Here is an 11,542-nt window from a genome sequence, read left to right as displayed (position 1 = left end):
TTCTGGACATTACTGTGTCGATATCAGAGACAAAGACACTAAAAAAGATCAAACTGAAGAGGAAGTTCTAACAGTGACAGAAAATATGTCTCCAGATGAGAAACGCAAAGTCCTTCTGAAGCTCCATAAACAGTTTGGTCACGCGTCGGCAGACAGGCTACAGAGGCTCATTCACAGTTCAGGAAATAAGGACAAAGAATGTTTTACTATTCTACAACAAATAGTATATGACTGTGAAATATGCCAAAAGTACAAGAGGACAAAGCCAAAGCCTGCTGTGGGGTTGCCCATGGCTTCAGAATATAACGAGACAGTGGCAGTGGATCTACATGAGTTAGAACCAGGTGTATGGTATCTTCACATCATCGACCACTTTACACGTTTCAGCGCCGGAAACATTGTGAAAACAAAGAAGTCATCTGAAATTGTCAACTCCTTCATTCACACTTAGTGTCCATGGTGCCCCCCAGAAGCTGTACAGTAATAATGGAGGGGAATTCAACAACCAAGAAATCAGAGACATGGCTGAAAACTTTTACATCGAGACAAGAACAACAGCTGGATACAGTCCCTGGAGCAACGGACTACTCAAGAGACATAACCAAACACTCACCGAGATCATCCTGAAGGTCAAACGAGAAAATGGATGTGACTGGCACACTGCCCTTGACTGGGCCCTCATGGCTAAGAACAGTATGTTGAATGTTCATGGCTACAGTCCATACCAATTAGTGTTTGGACAGAATCCTAACCTTCCTTCTGTATTAGTTGATAAATTGCCTGCTCTAGAAGGTACCACTGTGAGTGCTAAAGTGGGAGAACACATTTCTGCTTTACATGCTTCTAGGAAAGCATTTACAGAAGCAGAGTCTTCTGAGTGAATAAAAAGGGCACTACGTTAGCAGCTTAGGCCCACAGATAACATGTATGTGACAGGAGACAAGCACTACTCTTTTCTGAACTTACTACTGGAACTGCTGAGCTGAATACTCCTCCGTTGATCTGTGTGACAGACAACCGCTCTCTGTTTGATGCCCTTAAGTCAACAAAACAGGTCTCTGAGAAACGTCTTCGACTGGAAATAAGCAACATAAAGGAGCTCATACAGAGTAAAAGAATCAAGAAGGTACTCTGTCGGACACAAAAACTGAACTCGCTGACTGTCTTACAAAAAAAGGAGCGTCCGCCCTGATGTTATTGAAAGTACTCAGTGAAGGACTATGGTGCTATTGAAAGCACTTCGTCAAGGACTGGGGACACTTGTTAAAAAAAAATAAAAAGAGAGGAAAGAGGTTCATTTGAATAAAACGATACTTTCAATAGGATATACAACATTTTGTTTTGGTAACTAATCTTTGTTTTGTATGTTTTTTTTAATTTATATTTTTATTTATATTTATATTTTATAATTTAATTTTGTTTAAAGTATAGGGAGATTGTTAACATGTTATTTCCTCCCTACTCTGTTCACATGGAAGAAGGTTCTTCTGGGTTAAAAATGAGGTTAGCGCATGCACTGGTTCAAAGGTGAGCGCAAAAGGGGGAGTTGTTGGAGAGGAATAGTGTTGAACCGTGTTGCTTATGTGAGCGAGGTGATGAAAGGAATAAAGTGCGTTAACTGAGTAAACGTCGTGTTTATTTGATTTAACACAGGCCTCCGTAAAATGCACTGCACACATCTGAATATTTGGTTTGAACTGTTCTGAAACAGTGTTGTAAATACAACTTAACCACTGATTTCTAGTCGTGTCCTCTTTTGGAAGGCCAAACAAAGTTTCGCTTTCACAACGAAACACAGCATCTCCACGACATGGCGGCGGCGTCAATAATACTACAGCAAGAATCAAAGTTATGTCTTCTTTCTTTGCGTGAACATTTGGGTGGTGTTATGTAAATCTTCCCACACAGTGGCGTAGACATGTGGGGTCATGTTTGAACGAGGCATTTTAGGAGGGCGTGGACGAGTCTAAACTTATAAAGAATATCTCTTTAGGTTTGAGTCTTTAGTCTTTGCAACTTTAGGGATCTTATCTATGCACGAACAGCTTGTAACACTCCAAAGAGAAAGGAAAACTTGAAATTGCATCATATGACCCCTTTAAGCCTTCATAATATACAAATAATTAATATGACTTCAGTGCTCTAAAAGTTTACAATATTATTATTATTAATATTCTCTAATTCTTTTTCTCCAGTGCTCTACACAATCTTTAAATTTTTATTAAAATCCAAGATCTATAAAGAATATCTCTTTAGGTTTGAGTCTTTAGTCTTTGCAACTTTAGGGATCTTATCTATGCACGAACAGCTTGTAACACTCCAAAGAGAAAGGAAAACTTGAAATTGCATCATATGACCCCTTTAAGCCTTCATAATATACAAATAATTAATATGACTTCAGTGCTCTAAAAGTTTACAATATTATTATTAATATTCTCTAATTCTTTTTCTCCAGTGCTCTACACAATCTTTAAATTTTTATTAAAATCCAAGATAGTATTCAAACCTCCATTTTAACCATACATCATTATTAACCATTTATCGCCATGTCATGTGCTTGCAATGTGAAGACATTGTTTGTTACCATCATGCAATAGAGGATTGACTGTAAGCACAAACCAGCATCTGTAGTCTAGTCACTCTCTCAATGTTAATTCTTTCTTAATTACATGATTTCCTATTTATGTTGTAGAGAATGAATGGATCAGACCATCTGTACCCAACAGCAACTGGAAAGAATCAAACCTGGACGCACCTCCTGGTGCTAAGAAGGTATGCAGACTTTGTGTTGTGTGTGAACATGTTTGTAGGTGCATGTGTATTAATGTGTCTTAATTTTGCTCAGGGCACTACTACAGTAAAATGTCATTTGTTGAATTAACTGAACAAATCAAATCAGGGATCTGAGCCAAAGATGTTCAAGGACAAATCTGTTGACATTTTCTTTCTTTCTCTCCCACACGTCTTTTCATTTGCCTTTTTCCTCTTAGTTCCTTTATAGGGGTTTGTTGCCAGCTGGTTAACCATTCTGACTTGTTGAACCAATAGGAAAAAAACATCATGTTTGTATATAATTATATTTTAAGACTTTCCAGGTAATAGAAACAAGTGTAGACAATTCCCATATGAAACAGGCAACAGCTGCTGTCACATTTTCTTACAAGCCTGTTACTTACTGTCTTGCACTCTCCTGTTAGAATCAAACCTGGACGCACCTCCTGGTGCTAAGAAGGTATGCAGACTTTGTGTTGTGTGTGAACATGTTTGTAGGTGCATGTGTATTAATGTGTCTTAATTTTGCTCAGGGCACTACTACAGTAAAATGTCATTTGTTGAATTAACTGAACAAATCAAATCAGGGATCTGAGCCAAAGATGTTCAAGGACAAATCTGTTGACATTTTCTTTCTTTCTCTCCCACACGTCTTTTCATTTGCCTTTTTCCTCTTAGTTCCTTTATAGGGGTTTGTTGCCAGCTGGTTAACCATTCTGACTTGTTGAACCAATAGGAAAAAACATCATGTTTGTATATAATTATATTTTAAGACTTTCCAGGTAATAGAAACAAGTGTAGACAATTCCCATATGAAACAGGCAACAGCTGCTGTCACATTTTCTTACAAGCATGTTACTTACTGTCTTGCACTCTCCTGTTAAAGCTGGAATGGAATAAAAATATAAAAAAGGTAATTGTGATCTCACAATTCTGAGTTTATATCTCAAAATGTCAGAAGTGTCAGTTTTTTTGTTAAATACTGGGGGGAGTCAAAATTGCAAGATAACTTTTTTTTTTTTTTTTTTTTTTGAGGGAAAAAAGTCAGAATTGCAGATCGCAATCATGAAATTTATTTTTTATTCTGTGGCAGAAATATGCTTCCATTTTATGTTATCACTTAAAGAAAATAATGTTCTCTAATTCTCATAGCTTCTTTCTCTGTCTCTTTCATCAGGATACTGTGTCCCGTTCGCTCCCATCATCCCACAGCTCGCTCCCGAGGAACACTCGTATCTCAGTGCCCCCTGAACTCGCCTCCGGCACCAGCTCACCTTACGGCCCTCAGCCAATCAGTTCCCGTATCTCCATTCCACCTGAAAGCTCTGGAGTCAGTAAGCAGAGGCCGATCCCGCTTTCTGTCATCATGAGGCTCCAGAACCCGTACTATGCTGCGGCTGACGGCAGATACGCCCCTGGCCCAGTGGGAGAGCCTCAGCATCTTCCCCTGCCCCAAGAGTACCTGCGGCAAAATCAGACACCGCAACCTCAAAGACAACCTCCCTACTATAGAGAAGGTACCTTCAACCAGAAGCCATGAGTGGGCCGACAGGCACTCGTATATGAGTCAATGACTTGACACTCATTTTTTGGTCTGCATCTATTAATGTATTTAAAAATACATAAAAAAAAATGCAGTTCATGCATACAGTGACTTTGAAACAACATGTCATGAGAATGCTTTTGTTTTCTGAAATAAAATTCATTTTGATTTTTTTTTTGAGGGGGACATACAGTAAAATCACTTTAAAAACTCATTAAAGGAATCTTCAAATTAATTATTTAAATAAAACATCATTATGTACAGTAGCTTGGCATAGTCTTGTATTATTATTTCTATTATTCTGATTATTAACATTTCCACACATATTAAACATTCATGAAATAAATATTTAATGTATTTAGTGTTGTATTTTTTTATATATTAATATTTGAACTGTCTGCCAAATCAAAATCATGTGGTTAAACCAACATGCAGAAAAAAATAAATAATAAATCAGGAAATTATATCATAGAGTGGATCCCTGCAGACCCTCATGACTGTGTCAAGGTCAGTAAGTCTATTACAATATCAGATAATTTGACCATTATATGATGAAGGCAAGTTTAGTTTGAAAATGTCATGTTGTGCAACTCCCCAAAAATGTAATATTTGTAAATGAATCATTTGTTTTTAAAACCATTTTGAAAACAATTAATACAAAGATTACATTTCAAGGAACTACGTTTTTAAATTATTATTATTTTATTATGGACACGATTATTTGTCTTTGACCCATGTATGTATGTATTTAACTGCAGTTTGCAATTTACATTTTTCATTATATATTTTTTTTCTTATAAGCAGTACTTCACCCTGGAGATGTTGATGCTGAGCTTGAGAGACAGGACAAAACAGAAGGCCCTGTGAACTTAACTGACCAAGGCATGAAACCAGAAGAAGAGGGTAAAGTGGAGGATACAGAGATGCCTCCTCGCCCTCTCAGCCCCACACGTCTACAGCCCATGGTGGCCCCACAGACAGAGTTGGACACTGACCTGGACGAAGTGATGCGTATCCGGGCCGAGTTCCCCAGGGCCCTGAAGAAACGCGGCTCAGTTGAAATTCCTCAGACCCTGTACAACCTGCCCCTTACCCAACCGCACAACCATTACAAGCAAATGATCAATAAACTGTTTCGCAGGAAGACCATCCGTGTCAAAGGAGAACCAGCTGCTGAAAGTAACAGCTCTTCAGATGGGGAAGACACTTCCAAATCTGCTGTAGCTATAGTTCCAGTACCAATCACAGAGATACAGGTCTCTTCTGAACAGAAGGTGAGGGGCAGACAGATTACACAGATACAGTAGAGACCAGTGACAGTTAAGAGGATATTTGATTTGAATCTCTCTTCTCTTTCAGGGTATTCACTCTATCTTACGGAAGGGCAGCAAAGCCAATAAATCCTCCAGCCGTAGGGCTCACCTTAGCCCACTGGTGCTGATGTTGGATGGGTCTTTAGTAGGAGAGTTAGAAATTGTGCAGAGGGCTGCGCAGGAGGTATGTCTCACTGCTTTGGTACCTTGCACTATGGTAGCTTAGAGGTGGTGGCAACTAGCATCAGCACTGAATAGGGTTACTTTCAGTCTGGGGCAACAGCACACCAAAAAACAGGCACCACACAACTTCATTGAGTGTAAGACAGGGTAGGCGTGTGTCAGTATATACCATTATTGATGATAACCATTATATATAAAAAAAATTTGAAATACTGTGATATTATTGCACATAAAATAATATTGTAAATAATAAAGTGTCAGTAACTGGTTGACACTCCAATATGGTACGCAGGAGTATTGCATCATAATGCTGGTTGCCATCTGTCATAAAACAGAAAAAATACCCCCGCCGCAAAATTATGTTAGATATCACAATAATATTGTTATTGTGAATTCTCTTGACCATGATATTATGACGGACCAAGTCTTTAATGTATTTTGTTTTTACATTTGAATATAAAACTTTTAAAAATTATTTAAACAAATGACAAATAAAAACTAGCAGTGAATTAGCTTGCTAAAAAAATATTTTAAAATTAAATAAAATAAAAATTTGAGGTTGCTAAGAAATTACTACTTGTGTGCACTAAAATAGGGACAAAAACTGACTTTTTTGATGTTTATAAAAATGTTCTGAGGCCTTTCTAACTAGAAACTAAAAAAACATAATAATAATAATAATACTCCAGCACAGATAAAATCTAAATGTAAAATATTTTAAATGATGATAAATATGAAAATAATAACAAAAAATAAAAATTCTTGCATATATAAAATGCTTTAAAAATACATAATGTATATTGAAAAACAAAATACAAATAAATGAGAAAAAATAGGGACACTTTCAAAACTTTAAGTCTTTCACGTAGTTAAAATGCAAAAGCATCCTACTTGTAAATGTTTCATAATGTTACATAATTGTTCAGTTTGTCATTTTAAGAGTGCACTTGTGTGTCCCTGTATAGGTGAGTGACCCAAGCCAGGCTAATGATGAAGGCATCACAGCCCTTCACAATGCCATCTGTGGTGGACACTTCCCAGTGGTGGAGTTTCTCGTGCGGATAGGGGCTAACGTTAGCGCTCCAGACAGCCACGGCTGGTGAGATGATCAATTTAATAAGTATATATATATCAATTCTTATATATTTGCATGTGAACAGCACATATTCACTTTCGTCTCACTAACCAGGACGCCCTTGCACTGCGCTGCATCTTGTAATGACCAGCAAATGTGTGAGTTTCTGGTGCGGAATGGAGCAGCGGTGATGGCCGTGACAGACAGTGATGGGGCCACAGCGGCACAGAAGTGTGACCCCTACGCCCCGGGCTACAAGGAGTGTGAGAGCTTCCTGAGAGGTGAGGGTGATGTCATGAGAAAAATGAAAACAGACTTTACTTGTGTACACAGGTAAACCGCATGGCGCAACACCAGTTTTTTCAGGCAAACACCTACATGTGCGTTAACTCCCAGCGTTATATTTAGCATGTCACAATGAGCTGTACATTCCTGAGTTAATAGTATCATCGTCTCATATGGGTTGGAAACAACGGTCAGTACTAGTCAGCTAATTCAGAAACTATTGGGTGGAAATGACATTTTAATACACCCTTATTAAAGGGATACTCCACCCCAAAATGAAAATTTTGTCATTAATCACTTACCCCCATGTCGTTCCAAACCTGTAAAAGCTTCGTTCGTCTTCGGAACACAATTTAAGATATTTTGGATGAAAACCGGGAGGCTTGTGACTGTCCCATTGACTGCCCAGTAAATAACACTGTCAAGGCCCAGAAAAGTGTGAAAGACATCGTCAAAATAGTCCATCTGCCATCAGTGGTTCAATCTGAATTTCATGAAGCTACGAGAATACTTTTTGTACGCAAAGAAAACAAAAATAACGACTTTATTCAACAATTCGTATCCACTGAACGCAAACTGCGTATGCTGTTCTGTGTCAGCCGCACCACACTGATACACTGTTTTCATTCAAATCAAAGCGTAAATAAACGTAGAACACTTATCCATGTGGTGCAGCTGACACAGAACAGCATACGCAGTTTGCATTTAGTGGATACTCTCCAAAATGGCGCTACGGTGACACCGAGGAGACGGATCACAACAATGAGTAATTTGAGCACAGTGCTGTACTGTATAAAGTAGTTTAATTTATTTTAGTCACCATTAAGCATGTTTTTTTGTTTAGGTGTGGAGGAAGCGATGGGTGTAGAGAACAGTGGGGTGGTGTACGCTCTTTGGGGATATCCTGCCCAGACTCCAGATGAACTGAGCTTCAAAGAAGGAGACATGGTGACCATCCTGCAGAAGCCTGAAGGGGTGGACTGGTCCTGGGCTTCACTGTGTGGCAGGGAGGGCTTCGTACCAAACAACTACTTTGGGGTAAGAAGCGCTCTTTTACAAGAAAAATAGTGGTCAGCTAGAGGTCAAGGGGTCAACATTCCAACAGAGTGCCTTGGCAAACTTCAAAAGGGGGGACGGGATGACATTAAATTATTAAATTAAATATATATAATAACTTAATTACAATTCTAAAAACACACAAAATCAAGATTGAATGAAATCATATTTGTTTTTCCCCTAGTTGTTTTTCTTTTTCTTTTCTTTCCCCACAGATGGGTTGTTTCAATAAAGTTTTAATTAAAGAAAATGCAGAATCATTGGAGCTTCTGGATCACAAAATGAATTGTGGTTGAATAATTCTATGTAATATATTAACATTCCCAGCATCGATTTCATGATTAGAGCAGAAATATTTTAGCCAATATAGAGGGCCTTTGGATAATTTTGTTGGAAAATCAGGGGCCTTTAAGTAAAAAAAGGTTGAGAAACACTGGTCTAGGGGTACATACACACTTACCGTTGTTCTGCAGAATTTTGCAGGTGACAGCCATTTATTTGGGAATCCACACGACTGAGAGTTTAACATGAAAACATTTCCTCTGCATATTTCACTCGTGTTCAAATTTGTCACCTAAATACTCTGCATTGAATTCAAAAACAAAACATGTGCTGGTGTCTTCCACTGCAATATTTAAAATGCTGTTCAACTGGTGAAGTGTCACAACCCTTTGTCTTTCATACATTCCTTTAATTTTTACTTAGTTAATACAAGGTCATTTATGTCCTAATATTCATACTATTACAAGCATGCAGTGGACAGTGAGGTTTGGCAGGTCTTCAATTAACCTAATTATTCTCGTTCTCTCTCATGCAGCTTTTTCCGAAAGTGCGGCCTAAATCACTCTGCTGAACGCATCCACAAACATAGAAGACAATAGCAATCAATGCATCTGAAACATGCAGACCTAGTCTGAATGCAGGTTTCACATGTGTGTCTGAATGAGTTTTTTCTCTTCCTCCTTCCCTTTAAATTGTGTTTAGTGAACAGCTATGATGGGATTTTAAACATGCACACTGTACAGCTTTTCTCTATAGACCACCATGACAAAGTCGCTTCACTGGGAATAGTTTTAGCTTGTAAAGCTAAGCAGTCTACCTATTTTATTTGAGAATAGGGATTCAGTTTAATTGTATGAGCAAACTGAACTGGATTTGATACATAAATGCATAAAGTCTCATAATTTGTTTGTCCGGAAAGGTTCATTCTTTGTCTTGACTAATGTTTTTCAGCACTGAGCAGGAAGGAAATTCGTCAGTCTATCAGTATTGCTTTTGTTTATGCTTACTTTGCATGTTAGTGTATCAGCTGTTAATCAGTAATGTTGCATAGATACAAAAAAGTTTTTTAGATATGTATTTGAATAACCTGTCCTAACTCAGCTTCGGATTATTTACAGTATTCCACACCAAAATGTTAGCCTTTTTTATGTAACTTTTAAACTTGTTTTTCCTGTCTGTTTTCACAGTGATCTTTATGTAGTATGAAATATGAGCTAAAGTTTTCTTCTCAAAACAGTGTACTCTCCATGTGGGTTGTGTGTTAAATATTTGCTTTGATGTGAGGGAAGTTTGTTTTAGAGGTGTGTGTGTGTGTTTCTTTTATTTGCCTTGTTGAATCCACTGACTGTAACTGTTAAGAAGACGATGACAAATTGTTACTCTCTGTAATACTCTTACACAAAAGGAAAATAAATAAATACTAATTGTAGATTTGTTTGATTCTTTACAGTACATGCATAATAACTTAATAAAGCTCATTATTTGTTTATTGTATCTGTGTGTGCAATGATTTTTGTGCATTAAAGCCACCAGCAGAGGGCAAAGCTAAGTCAGTCTTGATATCACTATAAATACATTTTTCCCATGACACCTAGAGGTCACTCTAGCACAGCATTTTTATTTATTCGTGTAAACTTTGGTAGCGAGGACTGCATATGATATATGAGCTTAATTTTCTTTACCCTCTTGGTCAGGTATAATCCATTACTATGTTTTCTGTATTTTGATTGAGTTGTAAACATTCTATAGAGAATATATTATTTGAATCATATCTGATTAATTAATTATCTAGCATTATTATGCTTACTCTAGTTTAATTAAGGAAAAACAAGCTAATTAATCTTGTTAAGTTCCAAAGGATTCTTTTGATCAGCCTGCTATCAGATAGGCTCTTTCATTCCACCACACTCAAAAGATGTATGCTTACATTAATTAATGAACGAATTTCATATACTCGTATGCAAATATAATTCTGGGCATAGCCTAACATATTTAAAGCCACCGCCTACACTGCAAGAGCTGGAGCGTCAAACAAAGCTTTTCATTTTCTGTTTGCTTGTAATATCTTTATGCTTGTGGTTAAGATTGCATAAGCCTCGAGGGGCTTTATTCTCCTGAATACAGTGTTTTGAGAGCCATGGACTAAGTAAACATCACTGTGCACTATTATAGCCACAGGTAGCGTGTATGAATTCTATAACAAAGGCAGATGTCCTCAGTGCATTGTGAAATAACCACTATTGTTAATGTCAAGTGCAGTAAGTGTTATTGTTTAAAGAATTTTACACTAAATAACGCTTACGTACCAGTAGCCTACTACTTTGATGCGTTTTATGGAATCGCTTTCGTCACATAAACGCAGGTTTGGTTTCAATAGGTAATTCCGCCCTTTCCCGTGTGAGACCGCCATTGCTCTAAAATGGCCTCAGAAGACTTCAGTAGCTATTATTTATTTTATGGTGAACATAAAACTTTGAGATGGCTAGAAGCTCAAGAGTCTCTTAAAACAATAACTCTGAAGTAATCAAGCCAGTAGGACACAAAAACATGTAGCCTATGACTGAAAAAATAATAGAAAAATCAAAGCTGTAACTTGCAGATGAATAAAGTGTAAACTATTAGGCCCTTTCGCACCGCTTTAGTTCCAGAACTAAATGTACGGTACTAAACTACTGGGACGATTTTGCGCGAACTATTTCCCAGTACCATTCAAAGGGTTGCATTCGCACTGACAGTGTGTACTAGGAAGTGACGTAAGCCGGTTGACAGCGAAGTCATTTGTGCGCGGCGTTCAACAACGAAAACAAAGAAAAACAACATTAACAACCGGAGGATGGAGGACTATGATCGGAGCTGTGTTTTTGTTGTCTCGCGGGTTTCACAATAATGGACATTGAATGTTGACGTATACATAAAGCTATTGAAAGAACGGAAAGGAGGACTAAGACTCTCCAACGACAACTGGCAGTGCTACATTTGCTACAAGTGCCTGCACTTCAGCGTCCGTCCATCTATCGCTGTTCTCCATACTTG

General features: G+C 37.8%; 1 protein-coding gene across 3 annotated transcripts in view; it reads left to right on the top strand.

Annotated features, from left to right (window-relative positions):
* Positions 1-9,966, top strand: part of ppp1r13l (protein phosphatase 1, regulatory subunit 13 like) — a 16,929-nt gene extending 6,963 nt beyond the window's left edge. The window contains exons 2-9 of one of the 3 annotated variants that reach the window (XM_016237024.1): positions 2,693-2,772; positions 3,950-4,289; positions 5,117-5,589; positions 5,675-5,812; positions 6,777-6,910; positions 7,001-7,167; positions 8,016-8,209; positions 9,045-9,966. In XM_016237024.1, the coding sequence (XP_016092510.1) occupies positions 2,693-2,772; positions 3,950-4,289; positions 5,117-5,589; positions 5,675-5,812; positions 6,777-6,910; positions 7,001-7,167; positions 8,016-8,209; positions 9,045-9,080 (1,562 nt within the window). In that variant the 3' untranslated portion in view covers positions 9,081-9,966. The remainder of the gene's footprint in view (positions 1-2,692; positions 2,773-3,949; positions 4,290-5,116; positions 5,590-5,674; positions 5,813-6,776; positions 6,911-7,000; positions 7,168-8,015; positions 8,210-9,044) is intronic. The other 2 variants (XM_016237025.1, XM_016237023.1) reach the window with 2 other exon arrangements.
* The last annotated feature ends 1,576 nt before the right edge of the window (positions 9,967-11,542 follow it).

This window comes from Sinocyclocheilus grahami, unplaced genomic scaffold, assembly GCF_001515645.1.
Source record: "Sinocyclocheilus grahami isolate Dianchi unplaced genomic scaffold, SAMN03320097.WGS_v1.1 scaffold503.1, whole genome shotgun sequence".
NCBI classification, from domain to species: domain Eukaryota; kingdom Metazoa; phylum Chordata; class Actinopteri; order Cypriniformes; family Cyprinidae; genus Sinocyclocheilus; species Sinocyclocheilus grahami.
This window is presented reverse-complemented; position numbering and strand designations above follow the sequence as displayed.